At 39.4% G+C, this 25,901-nt stretch overlaps 1 protein-coding gene across 1 annotated transcript in view; it reads right to left on the reverse strand.

Moving 5' to 3' along the window:
• Positions 1-25,901, reverse strand: part of LOC111871541 (CREB-regulated transcription coactivator 1) — a 168,186-nt gene that overhangs the window by 32,370 nt on the left and 109,915 nt on the right. The window contains exons 10-11 of the mRNA XM_033754296.1: positions 24,829-24,915; positions 19,124-19,309 (exon numbers count right to left, since the gene is read on the reverse strand). Of these exons, the coding sequence (XP_033610187.1) occupies positions 19,124-19,309; positions 24,829-24,915 (273 nt within the window). The remainder of the gene's footprint in view (positions 1-19,123; positions 19,310-24,828; positions 24,916-25,901) is intronic.

The following is a 25,901-nucleotide window of genomic DNA, read 5'->3' on the forward strand; positions in this document are numbered from 1 at the left end:
AATGAAAACAGAGAATGTATTGAAAATAAAATGTGTGTTTCATTTTTTCTGTACAACTTTTGTTCAAAATATTTGTCACTCAGGAAATATTTAGCAAGTTACATTCTAGATTTGTACAGAAATGCATGAAGGCTTTTGTGATAAGTGGTTGTTAATACTGTCCAGTCTAAATAAAATCTGAAGCAGCTCAACAATTTTTCATAAAATTTTAAAACTAATTTCATGAAAATTAATTCAGCAGTTCTTGTGCTGTTTCACATGAACAGATAGGACAGATTGAGTGCATTTAACAGGATGTCTGCCGGGTTTGCAAACATAACTAAAAGATTACATGAATAAGCCATGAACTTCATAATCTACACATGGGTAGTCAAGAACATACTGTACAATTACACAAAGTGCTCCAGGAATACAACTTAAAATCTACTTGCCACTTCATAATATTCAGTGATTCAGCCACGCACTTTGCTTCATACAGATATACCTCAGTTACGCTGTGCATGGAAGATGGTGACCACATTTCTCTAACCTTCATTTTACACATGCCCGTCCATGCCCAGACAAATACGCATTAACATGCACACCCACACGCACACACCACCCCTTTATTACTGGTCACAGGGTCTGAAATTTCTTGACTGTGCACAATTTAGGATTCCAGCATGAAAGCAAGAAATGGTTGGGGACCACTGCTTTGAAGTATAATCTATATCAACATTAACACACCACATTATGTAAGGAGTAAAACAGGTGTGATATCAAAGTAATGAGATTAATTTGGTTCAAAATCATTTATGCAATTATTCATTTAAATCAACACCATCTCCTTCAAAATAACATCCCTCTTATGTAGCACACTTGGACCCAAGAATTTTCCACACCTCATGGTAGGATTGGAAGTCACCTTCTCTTAGGGTCTTGATGGTGTCAGTTACAGCCTCCTGAACTCTGTCAATTTTTGGAACAAGTAAAATCATAAGGTGACAAATGTGGGGAATATGGAACCTGTCGAAGCATAGGAATGCACCTTTTCACCAGAAATTCACCAACTGACAATGCTCAGGGTACTGGCATGTTGTGATAAAGCTCAAAGAATGTCCATGGTTTATGCTGACCGTCTTAAAGTGTATTCACTTTTTCACCTTATTCTTCACTTCCACACTATATGTTTCAGCACTAATGTGCCATCTTCAGGTGTCTTTATGCACGTTAAACTATTGTACTGCATGCCATAATGTCTTCATTCTAAAATGACTAAAATCTGTATTTGTCATACAGGACAATGAATTCTAAATAATAAAATTTTTCAGGATTCTTCCTACGTCGCACTCAAACACGCGAATTACGCCAATCATCTTTTATGTGAGCATTCTTCCTACATATATTTGTGTATCGTGTTCTGTGTTGTGTTTTGCTCCTGTTACTGCATGCGTTGTACTGCTGGATCTGTGTCTGTACTGCTCAAAGAATCCAATCACTGAAACTTCCATTCAAACTCGCTTCACCCTCTTTCTCAGACAGTCCAGGACTTCAAGATAGTATTTGTGATTCACTGTGATGTCAAGTTGTACAATTCCTTACGAACTACCCTGCAAGAATAAAAAGAAAGATAACCACTGTCTTCATCTTTTATTTGCTCATGAGAGCTTTCTTCTGTCTTGGAGACTGTGGCATGTACCATTCCTCCCTCTGCCTCTTGAGTTCAGGGTCACATTTGAAAAACCAACTTTCATCAACTTTTATGACACGATTAAGAAAACTGGTTCAGTTTCAAGCCATTCAAGCATTTCTGCTGATGCTTTGTTTTGATGCACTTTTTGATTGTCATTCAAATTTTCTGGAACCATCTTTACACATACTTTTCCCTTGTTCAAATCTTGTGTAACAATCTGGTAGATTGTACATTCATTAATATTAATTTCATCCATGATCATTCAAATTGTCAAAAGTTGATCTTGACAAATGAAAGCCCTCACATGGTCAACATTTGTGCTTCCTCTCACAGATGTGGGGAATCCAGATTGCAGTTCATCTTCCATCATTTCTCATCCATTTACAAAGTCTCTGTGCCACTGAAATACTTTGGCACGTGATATAGAATAATTATCAAATGCTTTCTAAATCTTTTTGTAGGTATTACTAGCGCCCTCCCCCAGCTTGATATAAAACTTGATGACATAATGTTGCTTAAGATTTCATCATCTCCATTTTTGTGAGGCTGTAACAAAACATACACCTTCACAAACTACATCAGAACCACATGTATTCACCCTAGCAAGTTCAAACTTGGACTGAAGGTAGAGGAGGGATATAGCCATCCTCTTGTAATGGTCTCAGTGCCACAATTTTGCTAGTTCTTGCACCACAAAATTATCTCATTACTTTGTTAACACACCACCTATATGTATGCAAGATGGAATATATGATAATGACATTTCCTTAGTCACACAAGATGATATTTTCTCTGCCCTTTCAATATCACAAAAAATCTTCAGCCAAAGCAACATAATTTTACAACAATTCCAAATGCTCAAAATTACTGTCATCTTCCACGTGGGTTTTTCAAAACAGAGAAGTTACCAAGAACATTCATTCAGCAAATATAACATAAAAATATTACCTAAATATTTAATGTTTCACTATTATCAAAATGTGTGGCATTGTGTATGTTCTGGCTGAAACTATTATGAACAATGAACTGTGATGTAATATTACTGTCTTTCTCCTAAAATGAAACAAGTTAGAATAAGAATAAGTACCATTTCCTTCAACATACCATTCATATTATCATTAATAGCATAAATATTTCTATACAGCATCGTTAAACTAATTTTTACTGCATAAACATTCACAAGCAAAAAGTGGACTGCTGAAGGTGAAAGATGAAAAATTAATTAGTGGGCAAACTAAGAAGTGATTCTGGGGGGGCGGGACTAGAAGTACAAAAAACTTAATTATGTCGCTTGTCAGTGTCTCTTTCACTTCAGCTTCAGACGTATAGTTATTACTTTATTTTATTATTATGTTACATTTGATTATAAATTCCTGAAATGAGATCGTTCCAAATATGGTAACACTTTGAGTTCAATGATAATATGAATGTTAGTACACAAGGTAGCTTTATTACAACTTCAGAAGAAAACTTATCCAGAAATACAGATACTACCAAGTTTACAGTTTCAAATAGGTTCAGTGTATATGAAAAGAGTTGAAGTGGGATTTTTGTCTTGGGCTGTAACTCATTTTCTGCTATATAATTAAAAAAAAGTTACGGATCATATGCGCACAGAAAACTATAGACTCTTATTCACACAAAAACCTCACAACAGGATGATAATGGAAAACTGTTATGCAGAATAAGAGAAGTAGTGAATACTTACCACGCCCTGGAAGCAAAAGGGATAAAAACTGTCAAAGTGAGCTGCTCTTTGATGCATGAAGTAACATTATACATATCCTTCAAATTATTTTTGTTATGTGGGTATGAAGGTCTGTGATGACTGTGTATCATTAAACTGATACATGCATTACACATTGCCCATCACCTCATTTTCGTTAAAGAAACCTAACATTTTAGAAACTGGTCCTGTTTCCTTTATCAAGTTTGAATGTGAAACCTATTCATCTTGGCTCAGTGGAGCAGGTTTCATATTTTCACCAGAAATAGAATCATTTCCCAAAATACTGTGTTTCTTTAACCATAGTGAGATGATGTCCATGCACAATATGTATTTTGAAATTATTTTCGTAAGTGTTCAGAAAATCAAGAGATCACAAAGAGCAATATTTTGAACAAAGGGATTGTATGAATACGTGAAATGGCAAATTCTTTACAAATTATGAATACTGGATTCAACTTTAGATTTAATATACATATAAAACACTCCAGACATGTTTCATGATATAGTGTTGAAATAACCTAGCCATTAAAATTAATATTTTAACCAGCATACAGACTACTGAAATTTAAAAGGGGAACTGTTGAATGCAAACTTTGCTAAAAATTCCTGATGTCAAAAACTTCAGAAGCTCTCAAAAGACATACACTTATACCAAAATGCTAAGCTAGACAGAATAGCAATATCTGCTATCAAGAGAAATATTTTTGGTAAATGTCATCTATTTAAACAAATTTAAACAAAACATCAAACCCGTTTTTTTTTTCTTCAACTTGCAACACAGCATGAATACAATGGCTAGTGTCTAGTTTATCACTAATCGGCAAATACATTTTTTCAATCACGTCTTTACCAACTATAACAATTGTTGGTTCAATGACTAGATGTAAAGATACAAAATGGTCACATTTTAATTGTCACTAACAGCTACTAATCTGGCATTATCACCATATACTCCAGTTTTTTTATGTGCATTTTGTAATGCTTTATTGTGTCCATATGCAGCCACACATTAATTGTTAACTGCTGGCTTCCCACCACAGCAGCCTGAGTTTGATCCCATGTCAGGTTATGTGGTATTTGCAGCGGACAAAGTGGTAATGGGGCAGGTTTCCTCCAAGTACTTCAATTTCTCCCGCCAATTTCATCCCACAATTCATCAATCACACTATCATTGATACTACATAGTATCACTCAGTGCCAGTAAATAACAAACCTGGCGGTGGAATTAACATGAACGGTTTCAAATGGGAGGAAACTTCAAAGCAAACAATTCCCATCTGTAACTACAGTTTCCACAGTTAACCCCCAAAGGTTCCACTCTTATACAGGGTGTTTCAAAAAGAGCTTTACAACTTTGAAAGCTTATATAAATCTATACAGAGGACATACACAACGTTTTGAACTGTCATAATGTAGCAATGTCATAATACTGCCACCGCAAGCGCTCCTGCAGTTGAAATCAAGATGGCTACTTTCACAGGTGAAGAGCATCCTCGTTGTGTTTTTTGGTTCGAAGAAACGAAGTCTGCTACACAAGTTCAAAGGAAATTTTGCACTCGGTATTGCAAGGAACCTACCAGTAGGCCTACAATTTACTCCTGGCACAAGAATTTTGTTCAGACTGGATGTTCTGTGCACCATGCCAAGCCACCTGGTCGGCCACGTGTTTCTGACGCTACAGTGGAATAGATTAGGGAGAGCTTTGTTCGAAGTCCACGAAAGTCAAGGCGATGTGCATCTCGGGAAACTGGTATTCAAAATGTTACTGTGTGGTGAGTGTTACAAAAACGTTTACACTTAAAAGCATACAAACTATCCATCGTTCAACACCTTACGGATGCAGATAAGGTGGTTCATAAGGAATTATGTATGCAAATGTTTCATCAGATACAAGACGAGAAGTTTCTGGACTCCGTAATTTTCAGTGATGAGAGCACGTTTCATGTCAGTGGTAAGGTCAATACCCACAACTGTAGGATCTGGGGCAGCGAAAATACACGTGTCTCCCTTGAACATGTTCAAGATAGCCCAAAGGTGAACGTGTTTTGCGCCATCAGCAGAGAAAGAGTGTATGCCCCTTCTTCTTCATGGAGACGACCATTATCAGTATCGTATATGTGGACATGCTCCAAGAGTTCCTCATTTCACAGTTAGATGAAGATGACCAAGGACGCATTCACTTCCAGCAAGACGGCGCACCCCCTCATTACCTTGGAGAAGTGGGCGAGTACCTCAGCACCCGTTTCCCAGGTCAGTGGATTGGTAGAACGGCGGCAATAGCATGGCCACCTCGTTCCTGGATCTTACTCCCCTGGATTTTTTTCTTACGGGGATTCGTTAAAGATCGAGTGTTTGTACCACCTTTGCCTGCAAATGTTGTTGAGCTCCAAACTCAAATTACTGCCTCTGTTGCAGAAGTGATGCCAGAGATGCTACGTAGCGTGTGGCAAGAGACTAACTATAGGTGGGACGTCTGCCACATTACCAATGGAAGTCACATTGAATCATAACTATCCGAGGTAAGACTGGGTGTGGTTTGCTACGTTATGACAGTTCAAAACGTTGTGTATGTCCTCTGTATAAATTTATATAAGTTTTCAAAGTTGTAAAGCTCTTTTTGAAACACCCTGTATATTAAACCACGATTTCAGTAAATATGCATGCTATCAACAATGGAAATCTGTTTCCAGCAAAGACTGAGGGGGGAAGTGCTGAGTGAAGCACATGACCCCTCACCGCCACCTGGCAGTCCTGCCTGTAACTACCACCAAGAATGACATTCTACATGATGACACACTGCACACAAAATAAAAGTTGTACAGCAAGCCATATGCTTTTAAAAACAGAGAAGATTATTTTCAAGCCTATTTCCTCAAAGTTATAAACCTCTGAAGGAAGTAACTGTCACTACAACTTCTTACTCAGTTCTCTCCACATTACTACTGGTATATGTGAAATAATACTTCTACAGTGTTCACATGAGACAGAAACATGTTGCTTGTGACAGCACAGCAGCAGTTCACTAGGCAAGCATAAAAGCAACAGCACAGGGTAGTTAATTAGTTAGATATGGCTCTGACTCTCATATCAATCTCTAATTACATAGACTTTCATAACTGACTGCTGCGAAAGGTGACACAAACTTAAAATGAATGCTGATGAGAGTGACAGCCTTCTATCTTCCAGCATGCCTCACCATGCATAAACAAATATTTGAGGCTTTGTGAAGTTCACCCTCAGAAACCGAAGTAATTATGTTATTTCAGTATGGACAGCTCTGATAGTGCAAAGGTTATTCTTGTACATGTTCATTTCAAGCTGTCCAGAGATAAAAAAAAAATGCTATAAAAAAAAGGCCAGAGTCCTTTGCTGTTATTCTGTTCTCAAACAGGATACTAAAGGGTTCTGACAATGGTGTACAAAACCCAGAATTACTGGGTTTTTAGACTCTGTTCATCCTTTGGTATTCTTAAAACTGGATAACACAACGTTTTAGAAACCAGATCTGTCTCCATCCACAGAGTTTGTGACTAACAACAACATGGTTGTCATTCACCATCCTCCCTACTCGCTGGACTTAGCCCCTTGTGATTTTGCTTTGTTTCCAAAACTGAAAATAAAACTGCATTTTGAAACAGTGTCTGACATCCAAAGGGAATCGTAAGTGGTACTTGGCAGCATTAAGGAAAATGATTCCACAGTGCTTTTGAAGCATAGAAAAAATTATGGGAAACTATTTTAAAGGAGATGGCAGCCAAAATTCAGTAAGTTAAGACAGTATTTCTTTTCTGATCTAGTCTGGGAACTTTCTGATACACCTCATATATAAATACCTGAGACCTGGGTATCAAAAGGAAAATATGCAAGAATTGTGATAAAGCATGCACAGGCCTGAAATTAAGACATAAGAGGAGGTAGGAATTTTATGCAACAAACCTAGCCAACAAAGTCCATGCATACTGATGCATAGGATTAAATGGAAAATTTGTGAAACCACTTTGTGCCTATCATTAGTGCGTACTGCTAGAGCCCTCTGTAGAGTAAAAACTGAATACTTGAGACTGAAACCTTATAGAAAACCATGAAGAACCTGTCACGTCATACAGATCTCTGTGAGTTAGAAACCTCATTACTGATAAGGGGGCTCCAGATGAAAGAAATGTCCAGACTGGGCTGGCTGATCAGATTGGTTAAGCATGCCATATAGGCTGATTCCTTGTATTTCCTATACCTACTGTTACTCTTAGCTTCAATACAGCCTACCCTATGACTCTCTTCAAACGCACGTTGGGATAACTTCGATTTTTATAGAAGAGCACCTTTGTGTGTTTGTTCACAGAGCTGCACAGCCAGAGGCCTGTCTGTTTCACCCATGTAGCTTCTGCAAGATTCACAGGGAATGCTCTAGATGCACTGTGCTATCTGCTGCAGATCTCTTTCTGGCCTGGTTTCCATGAGTAAACTCCTAAGAGTGGTAATGAAGAAAGCAGTCTTCTGGGATTTGGCACTGTGTATATGTGGTGTTAACCGATGTTTCGGAGGAACGTATCGCCTCCATCTTCAGGGTAGAAGCAAAAAATATAAGAAATCCGCAAGCGAAGAGATCGTGAGAACCGGTAAAAGCAGACTGGTGTTGGAAATATACACAACCATGTGAGAGGAGTGAAGGAAGGGGGGAAGAGCTGGGACAAGCAGGGTTTTGTGTTGGGGGAGAGAAAGGCAAGGTTAAAGGCTGGGCACAAACCCTTAAGCTGGGAGATGGGGGGGGGTTGTTATATTAGTCAGTCATGGCCTGTGTAAGCCTTCTNTGACCGACTAACATAACAACCCCTCCCAGCTTAAGGGTTAGTGCCCAGCCTTTAACCTTGCCTTTCTCTCCCCCAACACAAAACCCTGCTTGTCCCAGCTCTTTCCCCCCCCTCCCACACTACTGATTTCACTTGTATACTTGCCCTTCCCCCTTCCTTCACTGCTCTCACATAGCTGTGTATATTTCCAACACCAGTCTGCTTTTACCGGTTCTCACAGTCTCTTCGCTTGCAGATTTCTTATATTTTTTCCTTCTACACTGAAGATGGAGGCGATACGTTCCTCCGAAACGTTGGTTAACACCACATATACACGGTGCCAAATCTCAGAAGACTGCTTTCTTCATAGTCACCGCTGTGAAAGCCTCAAATCCTAAGAGTGTTGTTAGTTTTGAAGATTGTCATAATGTTACATCAGTTCCCTATACATCTGAACTTCTCTGATACACCCTTCACATATGGGATACACAGAGAGCCCAGAGGCCTTTCTTCTTTATTCGAATAAGCGTTATCCTTGGAATTAATAACTGAGTCAATGAAACCTTGGGGATAACTGCTAAGCTGAAGATCATGTCTCAGGTTACTAATTTCATCAAACAATCTTGTTCTTGGTATATGGTGGAAGCTGCATTATGAAGACTCCGAATTTAACTTCTTTTCACATGCGGTGGATGTTAGATTTGAAGTTGAGATGTTGGCCAGTGTGGGTGGGTTGTCTGTAAACTTTGGTGTCCAGTGTCACTTCTTTCCACCTGACCAGATCATCCAGAAAAGGAATCACACTGTCTGAATCTATTTTCATAGTGAACTGGATGGAAGGCCTTAACTGTTGAGGTGGCTAAGGCCATAAGGCCAGACCATAAATGTGTCATCAACATACATACTGATTTCTTGTGTTGTGCCAAGTCAAGAACCAACTTCTCAAAATACTCCATGTAGATGTTGTTAACGATGGGCCATAGAAAGCTTTCCATAGCCATACCATTTTTTCTGTTGGAAGAATTTACCGTTCACCTAAACTTATGTGGTTCTCAAACAAACTTCCAGCAATTTCACGATGACTTTGACCTGCAAGACAGACTGTTGTGCCAATGTTCCATTGTCATGGAGCTTATTTCTGATGACTTGCAGGACTTTATCGACTCATACACTGTTCTCTAGTTTTCAGAATACCAATCAATGGACAAAACCCCAAAACCCAGTAATTCTGAATGTCACATATAACTGCTATGGACTCATTAGCAGTACTTGCTACTGTTATATATACCCATACTGTATTTCTTCTGGAGCCAATTGGTCAAAGAAGGGATTCCATATGTCACTCAAGTACTAGTCTGAATTCAGAGTGTGCTGAAAAACATCAGACCAATGATTCACCATCCACTTACAACAAATCATATGCCTTCTTTTACCCTGCATAATAGCAGTAGCAAATATTCTCATGTCACTCAGCAAATGCCACTATAGGCTGTAAAAGTAAGGAGTATGGTATACTGCACAGTAAACCGTGAAATCAGACTGGTACATGAGAACTACAACGAATTCCTTTTTGACTGAAAGCTGAAAGAGGACAGTATGGGTGTTTCTAAAAAGATAAAGCAACAGTAGATACCGCTGATAAATCCAAATCTGCTATACATGAGGAGTCTGAGAACAGAATAACTGAAAAGGTCTGCGGCTTTCTGGGTTCTCTGATTTTAGTTATGGTTATTTTTGTCTCTGGGACAACTAGAAGGGTAAAGTATACAAGAATAACCCCTTGTACCAATGAAGACCTCCAGTAGGAAATAATGTGTAACTGCTTTGCTCTACAAGGACAAACTTTCACAAAGTGTCACAAAACTTGTTTACGCTGTTATATTTTAGCGTCCTGTTACACTGATTCATGTCCATGGTTTATGCTGACCGTCTTACAGTGCATACACTTTTTCACCTTATTCTTCACTTCCACACTACATGTTTCAGCACTAATGTGCCATCTTCAGGTGTCTTTATGCACGTTAAACTATTGTACTGCATGTCATAATGTCTTCATTCTAAAATGACTAAAATCTGTACTCGTCATATAGGACGATGAATTCTAAATAAAAAAACTTTTCAGGATTCTTCCTACGTCGCACTCAAACACGCGAATTACGCCAATCCTCTTTTATGTGAGCATTCTTCCTACATATATTTGTGTATCGTGTTCTGTGTTGTGTCTTGCTCCTGTTACTGCATGCGTTGTACAGGAGCAAGACACAATACAGAACACGATACACAAATATATGTAGGAAGAATGCTCACATAAAAGAGGATTGGCGTAATTCGCATGTTTGAGTGCGACGTAGGAAGACTGAAAAGTTTTTTTATTTAGAATTCATCGTCCTATATGACGAGTACAGATTTTAGTCATTTTAGAATGAAGACATTATGACATGCAGTACAATAGTTTAAAGTGCATAAAGACACCTGAAGATGGCAAATTAGTGCTGAAACATGTAGTGTGGAAGTGAAGAATAAGGTGAAAAAGTGTATACACTGTAAGACGGTCAGCATAAACCATGGACTTGTTTACGCATTGTGAAGTATAACTAACAAGATATTAGGAACTTTTACATGTTCAGCCATCAACACAACAGATGTTTTTATTGATTGATTTAAAATTAACATTTCATGTTTGAACCCCTAAAGGGTCGTCTTTACGTGTTCTTCAGATACACAATCATTGACTTGTAATGCATGGTTTTATATCAACATGTACTAACACGCACTTGTGTTGTATTAAACATATTCCTGGTTTACATATGTAATATATTGTAGCGTGTTTTGTGTGTCACGCTACAAATAAGTTCACGCCGTCGTTTGGCATAGCGAGTTTATTCCTTCGCTCGTTTACACACACTTTACAATCATTCCTGTCTGCAGTGTCACAATCACTGCTTACAATAACTCGGCGATGCTGGACTATCTCTTCTGGCGGTTATCCCAAGACTGGCTCCCAAGATGGCTCGATCACGACTGGCTTCTTAGCTGGCTCGATGAAGACTGAAGACTTCTCGTCGAAACTGGGCTTTTATAACCTTGGCCGCTGTTAGGCAACGAACCCTCTGTTATAACCATGGAGACTCCTGTTAGAACTACAATGGAGCAATTGTTGTCTCCTCTGTAACGGTCTATTCTAGCGTTTCCATAGCAGTGACTCTTCTGGATTGCAAACACGTTACAATATATTATGTATGTAAACCAGGAATCAATGAATAAAAACATCTGTGGTATTGATGGCTGAACATGTAAAAGGTCTCAATATCTTGTCAGCTGTAATTCACGCAACAGGAAGCAAACCACAGAAATAATAATAATAATAATAATNGTACTGATGCTTTTACAATCAGGCAGTAAACTACAGCCACATTATCACAAGCTCAGAAAACTCAATCATCTGTTGAGTGGATTATTAAACTTGTAGATTAACTATGTACCTTTTAGAATTTTCTTAACCACTGATTATAGCTTCCTGTAATGATTTAAGCATAGCCCAGTACATCTGTTTTAGTAACACGTATCAGTGATATTTCACGGCAATTTGTAGGAGACTGTACGTCTTATCAGTTTTTGGACCAGTCTACTGATATTAAACAAGGGCTGCTTTCTTCTATTGGAAAGCTATTTTGTATTTTGTTTTGTTTGGCGGGATTTGCACCAAAGAAACAAGCAGCAGGCAGTAAATAAATAGTAATACTGAGCATCATGGTGCCTATATATTCACACTCAGGAAATCAAAGCAGTCATTGAAACAGCAAGTTGCAGGAAATGCAGAATGATGAAGACAAACTAACGTCCATCGATGCACTCATTTTTCATTAATAATTAAATTAATAAACTCTGTTCCATGCTTTTCAGAAGAACTTCATTTGAGTAATTCAGAAAAGAATAGCTCTACAGCGACTGATACATTTCTACAATTTGCACAAATTCAATTTCTGGTTGTCCTTCCAAGCCATAATTATTATGTATATTCCCCCATACATATGGTTATGTGAGATGATTCACTGGATGATGTGGATGGAACACTGTTTACAGCAGGAGCCATAAGCAATAGGCAACAAAGACAGAACAAATTAGGTACTCAGAATCTACCGCAATCACACTGCAATGTTTCTAATAAAAATATTGTGGTCTTTCCAGAGTGAGTGACTGTCCTTAACATACACTCAATTCCTAAATGTGATTGTTATGCCCTTAAGGCCATGATGGGGCTAAACTAGAGCCTCAGGGGCTCAAAAAGATATGTACTGAAAGAATGGTGTAACCAGGAAAAGTAATAATGTAGAATAGGCTTGCCTAATGATGGGCAAGACTTGCTTGGAGACAATGATATTGCACTTGCACCACATGCTGCAACTGTTACTGTAACGGCCGCACCATAGCTCAAGTGGTTAGTCACTGGCTTTTCACCACAGCGACCTGGGTTAAATCCCGGGTCTGCTCAAGTGGGATTTGTGGTGGACAAAGTGGCGCTAGGGCGGGTTTTCTCCGAGCACTTCGGTTTCCCCTGCCAATCTTCATTCCACCAAATTCTCCATCATCATAATCACCTGGGGCAGGCTACAATACGGCAAGCAGTGGCCACCATGCCAAGTGGACCCAGTTGGACTCCACCCCCCACAAAAGAGAATTTAAAAAAGGAATAACTGTTACTGTAAAAATCAAGACAGGAAGAGAAATGCTGATGAGCAAAGTCAGGTATTAAATACCCTAGGTCAGGGATATGCAAGAGCCATTTGATAGAAAAATTTTAGGAGGTGCCACTGGGCACTACACCTGTGACCATCTCGATATTATTAGTGAAAATTTATACAGCAGATGCCACACTCATCCTAACAGGCAGTCAAGCCATCCCACAGACTACAGCAACACCATGGGATCAGCAGAGCAGCTGCACAGCCTTACTGAGTAAGTGTATCCACAGTGTAATCAGACAGCCAGAGTATGAGTAGGGCCTGACCTAGCAACACCATGGGATCAGCAGAGTAGCTGCACAGCCTTACTGAGTAAGTGTATCCACAGTGTAATCAGACAGCCAGAGTATGAGTAGGGCCTGACCTAGCAACACCATGGGATCAGCAGAGTAGCTGCACAGCCTTACTGAGTAAGTGTATCCACAGTGTAATCAGACAGCCAGAGTATGAGTAGGGCCTGACCTAGCAACACCATGGGATCAGCAGAGTAGCTGCACAGCCTTACTGAGTAAGTGTATCCACAGTGTAATCAGACAGCCAGAGTATGAGTAGGGCCTGACCTAGCAACACCATGGGATCAGCAGAGTAGCTGCACAGCCTTACTGAGTAAGTGTATCCACAGTGTAATCAGACAGCCAGAGTATGAGTAGGGCCTGACCTAGCAACACCATGGGATCAGCAGAGTAGCTGCACAGCCTTACTGAGTAAGTGTATCTACAGTGTAATCACATAGCCAGAGAGTATGAGTAGGGCCCGATCTAACAACACCATGGGATCGGCAGAGCAGTTGCACCAGCCTTACTGAGTAAGAGTATCCACACTGTGTAATCACATAGCCAGAGAGTATGAGTAGGGCCCGATCTAACAACACCATGGGATCGGCAGAGCAGTTGCACCAGCCTTACTGAGTAAGAGTATCCACACTGTGTAATCACATAGCCAGAGAGTATGAGTAGGGCCCGATCTAACAACACCATGGGATCGGCAGAGCAGTTGCACCAGCCTTACTGAGTAAGAGTATCCACACTGTGTAATCACATAGCCAGAGAGTATGAGTAGGGCCCGATCTAACAACACCATGGGATCGGCAGAGCAGTTGCACCAGCCTTACTGAGTAAGAGTATCCACACTGTGTAATCACATAGCCAGAGAGTATGAGTAGGGCCCGATCTAACAACACCATGGGATCGGCAGAGCAGTTGCACCAGCCTTACTGAGTAAGAGTATCCACACTGTGTAATCACATAGCCAGAGAGTATGAGTAGGGCCCGATCTAACAACACCATGGGATCGGCAGAGCAGCTGCACAGCTATACTGAGTAAGTGTATCCACAGTGTAATCAGACAGCCAGAGTATGAGTAGGGCCTGACCTAGCAACACCATGGGATCAGCAGAGCAGCTGCACAGCTATACTGAGTAAGTGTATCCACACTGTGTAATCACAGCCAGAGAGTATGAGTAGGGCCCGATCTAACAACACCATGGGATCAGCAGAGTAGCTGCACAGCCTTACTGAGTAAGTGTATCCACACTGTGTAATCACAGCCAGAGAGTATGAGTAGGGCCCGATCTAACAACACCATGGGATCAGCAGAGTAGCTGCACAGCCTTACTGAGTAAGTGTATCCACACTGTGTAATCACAAAGCCAGAGAGTATGAGTAGGGCCCGATCTAACAACATCATGCAATCAGCAGAGCACCCTCACCAGCCTTACTGAGTTAAGTGTAACCACAATGTGTAATCAGATAGCCAGAGAGTATGAGTATGGTCTGACCTAGGATGTGTAGGATGAACAGGATGGAATTAACAAGTTCAACATACTTCAGACGCACATTTGTAAATACTGTAAGATATTAACAATAATGTAAATAGACATACCCTTGTGTTTCGAGTTTTATTCCAGTACCCCCTCCCTGAAGACATACTTTACTCACAGAGACTGTATAGTGGCAGCAACCAGTGCAAATGTGCTAAACTAAGTGCTGCACACCCTGTTCTTCAATCCTGTATCTTGAAAGGTCTCCCAGTCCATAGTGACCCTTTTGAGAGGCCAGTTGGCTAGTAGGGTAGAGAGGCAGCTAACTAGATTTGAGGACAGGCTGGTCAGCTACAGCCTGGAGGTAGCGCATGTACACTGTACCTGAAATGGCTCCATGCCAGTGGCATGCGGTACTATTTTTGGTAAGGGAAACAGTGGTATCTAATAAACGAACTGATAGCAATCAACTCACCAAAATTTACGTGACTTATTGAGTCAATAAGGTCGTTTTGTATTCTGTTCGATAAACCTGTAAATACTGTACTGTTCTCAAGGTGAACGTTGAGTTTATGATCATATTTCCTCAACAAGTGAACTAATTCCATATAATTACCTCGGTTGATAGAATCCATGCTTTCGTCATGACCACGGAGGCCAAGTTGCCACTTTCATAATGGCAGATGATATCAATCAAGCATTTCATTATTTCTCTATGTAGTATCGTCAGGCGCTTTTGAGTGTCAAGCTGACAGTCAATTTGAGATTTCCCGAACATAACAAGTTGCACTGTTGAAATAATGTGAGTCTGAGAGTTCTCATGTCGTTTCAATGCTATATAAAGTTTGTTGATATCACCAAACCCAGTCTTGTTCCATACATTTTTTCCTTGAGAAACAATAGGCATGGCCAACAAAACAATTTTCCTATATTACGGCAACCGGATAGCCACTCTGTTTTAGAATACTATTCCAAATTAAATTTCCTCACACATAATTTGGTTTGTGCTTTAAGTTCTAGCACCTCTCACGTCGGTCGTCCTCTTTCTATCATTATTTTCTTTTCAGAAAAGTCCCTGCTATTAAACCCCCGGTTTTAAAAGGCTTTTGATTGCACAGTCGCAGTCTCGTTGTCTGCCAGCATTCATTTTAGCTGTGGCCTGTGCGTGTAGTCTAATCATGCCCCTGCCCCTGTACCGCAATACTGCATTTGCTTCCCTTGAACGCAGACAGCTTCTTTCTGGTGCGTCCAAATACGATCACAAATACAATCTTACACCATATAAATATACACTTACAATATTTTAATAAAACTTAAGGTTACCTATAACACCCAACAAGACTGAAATCACACATAAACAGTTAATTTTCACATAACCATTGAAAGAACACAGGCCTTCGCTTCCATATCACAGGCATTAGCCAGAAAACCGAAAGTTGCTCCCTTGCCCACTTCGTGTGCGACGAATTCTTATGGAGAATAACAAAGAAAACCTGGTCCGTCCCACCAAGAAAGGGAAGGGAGGAGGAGGAAGCATGTGGCCTTGAGCAGGAATGCACACTAAATGACAATATTCAAATCCTTATTATTCAAATTGAATTATTTATGTATGACTTTTCTTTTTGTTTCTTAACTACGGAAGCAATGCTTCCCTTGCTTCCATGCACGGCACGCCACTGCTCCATGCTCATACCCATCCACTGATGTAACTGTTTGCTTCACTGAAAATGCTACTGCATATCATTGACACACATCACTTGTTGCTAGTTGCCTGTTTCATGTTACTAATGGCTTTAGTGTGAATGTCATCTTTACTTACACCTAATATATTCAGTAGACTCCACAGTTTACTGTTCGTTATAGGTTTGAACTTCACACAGAAGCCATCTGATTTCATACTGTACTTGATTAAACAGAACTGTTACATACACTGTACTTAATTTCAGATGTTAGCAATACAGCCTTCCTCACGTTTAGTCAGTGGAGTGTTATTTAACCCATTCTATTTTATTCTGCATTTGTTATAAAAATGGCAGAAAATGCATGTAGTTTTGATAATAAAACATATTACTTTCAAGTACAAGTACACCAACCTCTGTTTATTTTTGTTTTTATATATACTTCTGATAAATGTGATGTGTAATATATACAAGTGCAAGGAGGTTCCCAGACATTGTGAAAACAGCTATAAAATGCAAATCACAAGGAGTGTTTCAAGCAGTAATTGATTTTCTGCATGGAATTCAGCATGGGTAATGGTATTTCTACTTCTTTAGATTATCTGTTGTTTTTCATTTTCTGCACCACTTCTCCCCTCTATCACTGTGGATAATGGACAGTTCTATGTAGTATGTTTACATCTCAATCTAATACTCTGTAATATCATGAATATAAGAGAGCTTCAAGTATAAGACATAAATAGAATGGCAGCTTGTGAGTCATTTGCAGTGTGGTCAGTGATGTCTGGCAACCATCCCACGCATTCAATATTATCTTAAAAAGAATGTCAACGAAAACGATTTGTGATAGTACACTGACATAACTTCCATCCAGACCCACAAAATATGCATGTCTGCATGCCAATCTATTTTATGTCAGGTTCTGAAGAAGTTACAAATTTAACGGTTTGCAAATTCGGTAAGAGATGGTGTGTTTGAATTTACCATAACTTCCAAGTTTGGAAACAAGACTGACTAAAGCAATTACTGGCTTAAAATTAAAGACAGCCTATAAACAATTTCCATTTGGGTAAATATAATATTATAATGCCTGCTAAATATATTTTATAAAGTACCATTCTGAAATTTGTGTGCTCTTCTGGCTACAATACATGCACTCTGGTATGTGAATACCAACTTTCTGGCAGAACCTGCTACATCCACTGTAATTGTTCATCATAGTTTACCAGGCTCTTTCATATTAATTAAAATTGTATTAAGTTAAGGCCACATAATCTAAATAAAGATCTGGCAGATAGCCACCTTCTTACACTCGGAAGTGACATAGTTCAAGTTTTGCTATGTGGACAGGAAGTAACATCTGGTACATTTCCTGGAATTTCAGTAGTTTCAGCAGAGTTGGAAGGCCTTTGAGAATTTGAGAGTTGACAGCTTGGAATGGCTGTAACTTAGAAGAGGGAGTGCCTGAGCCTCTTCCACTGATCTTAATACATATAGCCGCTGTCAATTTTAGCGTTAGGTCAGTAACTGCCAGAATCACATAGCAAAGCATAATGACTGGAAATTCACTAATTCAGGAAACCTCCTAGTTTTCAAATTAGACCAATAGTACATGTTGTTTGGAGGAATGGATTTCTCTTGCATGCTGTGGTTCGTGGACCTCAGGATTCCAGAGAGTTCACTCTCCCTTGAGAGTCTTTGTCCAACTTTCGACTAAGTCAGAAACAAAAATATGTCACTTCATCTAAATTACTAATTCTACAGTTATAAGCTGTAGAAATTTCAAATTCAAAGTGTGAGAAACTTTTGGGTTCCATTAAATACAGTGTTCAGTTATTAGAAGTTAATAAATTATAGGTAGTCTTGAAGTAGTGTACATGACTGTAGCACAAGAATCTTCCTGCTCTGCCCAAGCCAGGCCCATAAGACCCTAGAGGAGCACTCATCTCGAACCTTACTGAGCAGAACCCAGCAGCTACTCCCAACTTTTCCCTGCTTGCTCAACACCTGATTGTAGGTAAAGAGAACTTTGGACTAGCAACAACAATCACTACCCTCCTTCCTTCTCACCTAACTCCTCGACATCCATGAGGCAAGAAGGAGTGCAGTGCAACAACAGCAAAGGTGTCCTGGAATATGGTGAAGGTGAGCAGCATCACAGGAAAAGGAATGGCTATAAAAGTGACATCAGATGTCGGGCATAAGAACATTCACTAGTGGTTCCCAATGTGTGGCATCAGCTCACCCGTGGGAAGAAGCAGTTATAAGGGGCGACCAACGAGTGGTGTAAGTTCAAAGGTGAAAAGGGAAGAGCAGTTACACCATCTTCAGGGGTGTAAAAGTTCTCTGAGACACTGGTAATCACCAATCAAACTGCATGGTGTCATAATGTACAAGACCACAACTGAGAAATCTTCACTACTGTAAAAATCTCTAATCTCAAATTACCATTATGAGAGAAAATCATCTCCTTTAAAGTTACTAATAACACCCTGATACTGAAACTGTAATTTTGATGCTGTTTCTTTCGTGAGACCGCTACGGTAAACAGTATACTGTATTCTGGATACCATGGAGATGCTTCCCCCCCCCCAACAAAGGACACTGAGCTACCCACAATTTAATTACAGTGCAGATCCAAGATGCTGTTCTAGTATTTGCAAAATGACTGAACTACAGGAACTGTACAAGTTTCACATGTCTGGGTCTGAATGTGATATAACTACTAGAAGAAAAGACACCACAACTAACTTACCATACTGAACTGTTCGAAATGCTGCTGAAGAGCGTTTGCCTGTGCCTGGCTAATGAAGTAGCTAGTGTGGTCTGAGAATGGACTTGTACTGGGCCCTATGCCTGGGGAACTTGCTGGAGAAACAGGACTCTGTGGGCCACTATGACTTGTATCACCAGGGCTTCCACTTCGGTAAACAAGAGAACCCTGAAATAAAATACACAACATTAAATACACACCCACTGCTTTATTATGGATTATAAAATGAACATTAATGTATTTTGAAGAATCCTGTCTTCTGGGATATTACTGATTGTAGTTCTGTAGATGTTTTCCAATCTTTTGGAGTAATGTGCTGCCCCTACAATAAGACGTGCCACATTCCAGAAGACAGTATTCTCCATAGCCACTGGCATGAGGATCTCAAATCTTACTTTAGAATATTTTGTTCACACAATGAAGAAAGATGTGAAAGTGCCATACAACTGTGCAAATACAGACAATGAAACTCTGAAAATCTGAAGAAAATTTGGTGATGCAGAAAGATGTTAACACTTCACAAAAATGTGCAAAGAGCACATATGGAAATTCCACACATTCTGGTGTGGATTACACTTTTTCAGTCTTGTTTATAGTTCAGCAATGGTAACAGTGGGGGAAAGATGTTTAGTAATACAATAAAGTAAACACTACATACATACAAATTTAATCTGAGTAAACATACAAAAATGGCACGTACCTTTAACAAACTATTTCTAAAAACAATATGCAATATGATATTTCACAACAAGCTTACTTTTGTGGTGAGGAGTTGTTAGCCCCAAGCCCAACCCCCAGGCTGGAGGATCACTCCCTTGTTGGCTGTCTGAGATTGCTTATTCAATATATTCGAATATACAAAACTATAATTTTGCCTGTGGTTTTGTATGGGTGTGAAACTTGGTCTCTGACATGAAGGGATGAACACAGACTGTGTGTGTTTGAGAACAGGGTGCAGAGGAGAATATTTGGGCTGAAGGGTGATGAAGTGATAAGAGACTGGAGAGAACTGCATAATGAGGAGTGTAACGGCGCAAAGGTCACGTACTTGTAGATATAGTTTTTTTGGGGTAAAATTGGAATAATAGTAGCTAGACTGTAAGATTAAGAAATAGCCATGATGAAACGACCCAGGAAGCTTAGGTCTACAAAGAATTGTAACAGGGAATGCCTGAGTCATTAGAATGCTAACCCGGCAGTGTAATAGCGCTGACATTGAGGAAGGAGCTATATGAAGTGGGTCATAAACACTATGGCAGGAGGAAAACGCTGAGTCAGAGGAGGCGGTAGACCCGAAAGAGTCAACCCCTTCTCGATGGGCAACCAATGAGGGAGGCCAAAATCACGTCAGAATGGGCAGGCAACCTACCCGGAACTCAAAGAATCAGCAAAGAGAGGTTATATAAACCCTAGAAGACTTAATCAGAAAACCTTTTGCCTTTAGACTTTTGATTGATATTAAGTAACTTAGAGTTCAGGGGGAGGCTATCGCCGAGAGAGCGATGGCCGTGAGTGTGCGCTGGTTGGTGATGGCGAGCATCAGTTTCCTCATCTCAAGTAAGTGAAACCAACTTCATATAGCCACGAACATTAAGTGTAACAGTGATAATTGTAAAGGTAAAACCACAGGGAAAGATAGGCTAACTTGATTGACTAGGTTCATTCAAGATACCGAGGCGTAGAATACCCGCCAGTAGGGTGACAGGAGGTAGAACCAATGATGACTGCAGGTTCATTATCCAGTGTAGTACAACCGACGAACGTCGGTAAGAGTGCATATAGATGTATATAGTGACATAGAGAAATAGAATAGAATAGACATGCGTGTGAGTTTACTTTAACCTAGCAATTCCTTAAGTGTTACCCTCTTCCTTGACGACTCCAGGACCTCATAACGCTCCAGTGAATTACAAGTTAAGCCAGGACAGTGACGCAAGCTATGATAAGTTTACTAGATTTCTTGAAAATAACAAGATGGTGGCAGCATACTAAACAGGGTGACAGAGCGGGATATTTCCACGCCCTCTGTCACCACGGCATAAGAGAGGTGTAGCGGTGGCTTAAGAGAGGTACAGTGGCGGAAGCTGTGGAGGTACCTCCACCCCCCCTTCACGCCATAACAGTGGTGGCAGCGGTGGGATACCTCCACGCCCCCTGCCAAGCGACGACGTAACAGTGGTGGCAGCGGTGGGGATTTACCTCCACGCCCCCTGCCACCACGGCGTAACAAGGAGCTTCATAACTTGTACTCTTCACCAAGTATAATTTGAATGATCAAGTCAAGGAGGATGAGATGGGCAGGGCATGTATCACAAATGGATAGAGCTGGAATGCATGTGGGACACTGGTGGGAAAGCCAGAAGGAAAGAGACCACTAGAAAGATAAATACATAGTTGGGTGGATAATATTAAAACAGATCTCAGATGCAATGGATTAGTATGGACTGGATTGACCTGATTCATGAAAGGGACCAATGGAGGGCTCTTGTGAACACGGAAATGAACCTTCAGGTTCCATTAAACGCCCGAAAGTTCTTACATAGCTGCACAACCAGTGGCTTCTCAAGAAGGGCTCAGCTCTATGAAGTTAGTTAGTTATAATCTGTAATATTAACTTGCCATCTTCTAAAAATCACAAGTGAAGTGACATAAAGTGACTATTTCTTTCAACCTTCTTCCACACTCCCCCCCCCCAATTTTCACTCTATTATACTGCAATATGGACAAATAATTTACAGCACTTTACACTAACATGACTAAATTTTAAACTATATTCAATGGTGGCAAGGAACAGGAATACAACACACATGTTCAACTGTATTAGCACCAAAGTTTTCATCAGCTATCCAAGGAAATGATTTATAATTTTGTAGGTACCTTCAGATGGCCTCATGGGAAGTGGAAATCTCAGAACTGGGTGCTTTGGGGCCATCAAGCCAGGAAAGGGTTAATAACACATATGCTATACCATAAACTATGTTTCATTTACACAGAAAAAATACTAAGTCCATAATACATTTGCATGCAAACAGCTGGTAACCGCATACTTCACAATACAGAGCTCTTGCAATGCCAGTATACATCATTAGTAATGCAACAACAGAAAGAGTAACATTATGCAAATCACTGCCAGGAAACAGACTGACATAATGTACCTACAGCCATTCAAAACATGTTACTTATTATGCAGGCTATATTTTACTCTTCTTACTGGCATCCAACAAGTACAAACTTACAGATATATCAGCTATGTTGAATTTTAAAATCTAATGCTGATATAGCAATGCTTTTCAACTGCACATGTTATATAATGTCAAATGGTTGGATAATCTGTGACATGAATTGAGTGAGTCATTGTCCTGTTTAAATATGTGTTAGCATCCAAGGCTATATACAACCGTATAAAAGTCAAGTTAAAACAACTGTTATTCAACCCAGTATAAAATAAAATAAAATTACACATGTGTCAAACTGTAGCCAGGTATGATTAAGAGTGGATAAAACTGTACAATGAGAAAATGGTGAGTGGTGAACAGAAAAGTACAAGGTGTGACAATTTAATTCCTGGAATGGCTGTGTAAAAGCAAAATTTGCTTACCTGTGCACTAGCGGCTGCTGTTAGCTTCAAAATACTCTCCTTGTGAAGCCATGGAGTTTGTGAGATGATGGTGCCACTGCCAGAAACAGCTTTGAAGTGTTTTCCAGAATACCTCACAGTAATGTCATGTTGTGTTGAATGTCAGGAATGTCAGCAAATCTTTGTCCCTTCAGGGCATTTTACTAATATTGGAAAGAGTCAAAAATTGCTGGGGACTAAGTCAGGTGAATAAGGTGGATGGTTCGTTTTTGTAATGGATTTCTCAGCCAGGAACTTGTGAACCCTTAAAGCATCAAGTGCAGGGACAATGTCATGGTGGAGAATCCACTTGTCAGGCCAGAGTTTGGGTGTTTTCTTCAGAACAGATTCCTGTAACCTTGTCAGCACTTCCAGATAACACTGTTGATTCACCATTTGTTCTTATTCTGTTCACATTTGCCTCTGTCCTTTGCATTTTTGGCTGCCCACTTCTTGGGTCATCTTGCACATCCTTTTGCCCTTCCTCAAACTGCCTACACCATTAAAAAACACTCGCTGACTTCATAACATATTCAGAAGCCACTGTTAATAGGGCTAACATTTCACTGGCACTTTTACCAATCTTCACACAAAATTTGATGTTTATTGGCTGCTCCAGATTTTTGTCACTAATTTTTCCACCAACAGTATACTAAAGACATGTACTACTTCCTCTGCTGCTTGGGAACAAACAACTCATTTGGTCTGTGGCTCATGTAAACACAAGTTGGAACATGTTCAAACGTGCTTGGGTTTGTCTGACTGAACATGCCAGTGACATGCTGCGGCCATTCCATGAATTAAATTGTCGGAGATTGTATATGGAAGTGTTACAGCATATCTTAGATACCATTCCAGTATTTGTTTGTGGGGATTGAGAAAAATCATGAAAATCTCTGTCAAAATAGTATCTACCTGGAATTTCCAAATATGAGGGACACTACCACCTATATCCTGATTTCATTACTACTACTGCTGCTACTACTATACTACTACTGAAATTCCCCACTACAAAGGGGTCTGCATGAAGGGTACATGATGTACCAACTGCTTTATAATATGGAATAAATATTTACAAATATCACATATACAGCAACTGAGTATAAATGCATATGGTTCTTCAGTACACACACATGTTCTGGCAGCATACAGCAATCATCACGTGTTGTCTATCTAGTTCACCTTGTCTAGGTGGTTCAACGTAAAATATAAGTAGCTTAATTGTATTCAGATACTGAATTTAAAACTCTGTGAACAATAGTGACTGCAGTTTATTAAGTTTCAGTCTCATAACATATGTATAATTCTAAGATAATTATACATCACAAGTAGAAAACTATAATTATCTTTGAATTTACATATATCATGAGACTGACAATGAAGCAAGTATTTCTGTATATAATATGACACTAAAACTCAGTACAGTCAACTCTCGATTATCCGGGCTAATGGTGGGGATGGAANTATAGAGAAGGTGTTTATTATCACAAGGTGAATGTAGATCTTCCTCCACAATTCCAGATGCCTGATGTTGCTGTGTGGATAACGATGGATGATTCCAACAGAAGTACCAGAACTGCATATACTTGTTTGGTGCCATATTTGCCTTACCTTTTCTGGTTGAGGTATCAATTCTGTTATCTTTCTTAGTGTTTTTATTTAGTTTTTGTTGTTGGTAGAGAAGTTTCCATTAGATTTTTTTCTCTTCCATGATTCTTGACAGTGTCATGTCTTAACTTGTTATATGTCAGTGTTAGTTATGGTTTAGTTTCATTGATGTGATTATTTCTCTGTTCAATAAAGCACAGCATATTCATTTTCCATGACAGTTTATGATAATCATTTGTGATCTTGAGGAAGTATCATTTCTAGAATTATTATTGTTGTTGTTATTCCTCCCTCATACATTTTAATACCATTCCCAAATAAGTATGCCTATTTTAGCAGCATTTCAAATAAAGGAACATAGTACTGAGGAGCTCTAATTCTTTCAATACCTTACAGTGGATGCCAGTAAAAAGCAGAGTTCCTTACCTTTACAGTATGCTTCATTATTATACTTATTACTGACCTGTACTATCAAGCCAGGGGAAGTCTGAGGACTAGGCCTACAGAGGGGCTGTGGACTTCGATATGTGCTCAAGGAATTCAAGTGATGCTGAAACATCAAACATTGCTATTCATGAAGAGAGTGCATAAGAACAGGACCATTCCTGACCAGCATTTTATTTTGATTCAAGGCAAATAAAATGCTCTTAGGTTACTAAAATTAGACCATATATGCATTATTTTGTTAACGTTTCTTGAAATATGAGAAAATAAAACTTTTAAATAATTAAGAGTTTTTAAGTTCACATTGTCGAAGCTAACACTCTATAGCTGGCTGAATTCATGCAATGGTATATGACAAATAATTTCTGGATAGACACCTGAATTCTTTCTTCATATAAACATTAACTGGGGGGAGGGTGATACACAGATATAAATTTTGAGAATTGGTGTGGTACTGCAGCCTTAAATGGGCCTAAAGTACCATTCCTTCATGATAGTTGAGCATGATGGTTTAAGTGACAAGGGAAACTAGAAGTGAGAGGAAACAAAATCCTGCCCCAGTGCGACTCTGTCCACGACAAATCCAACATTGACTACTCCAGAAGTAAACCTGGGCCTCCATGGTAAGAAGCCAGCAAATAACTGCCTGAACTATGGCACAACTTATCACACATTACAAATGTTGGCTACTGTCCAGAATTTGCTTCAAGTTACTTCTGCTTCAAGATAGAGAGTCTGTGAAATGCTACCATTAAATATTTCAGAATTCACCTTGCTAGTTAAATGTGAAACATCAAGTTCAACATAAACTGAGTGCAAAAATAAATTAAAAATAGGACAGACAGTTCTCCTGTATGAGATGGAACAGTCTCCTAAACTTATATAATGGATATATGGTCAGTCTAACAATCTGTGCATTCTACAACAACTTCTAAAACATGCAATAAATTACAAACCAAGAACATAAGAAATAAAACACATTAAAGAAAACTATACAATCAAGTGTTCACACCACAAGTGTATGAAACACAACTCTGCACCTTTTTACTCCAACTGGATAGAAAAAACTGATTCTGCATGCACAATTAAAAT

Source organism: Cryptotermes secundus, unplaced genomic scaffold, assembly GCF_002891405.2.
Source record: "Cryptotermes secundus unplaced genomic scaffold, Csec_1.0 scaffold1066, whole genome shotgun sequence".
Taxonomy (NCBI): Eukaryota; Metazoa; Arthropoda; class Insecta; order Blattodea; family Kalotermitidae; genus Cryptotermes; species Cryptotermes secundus.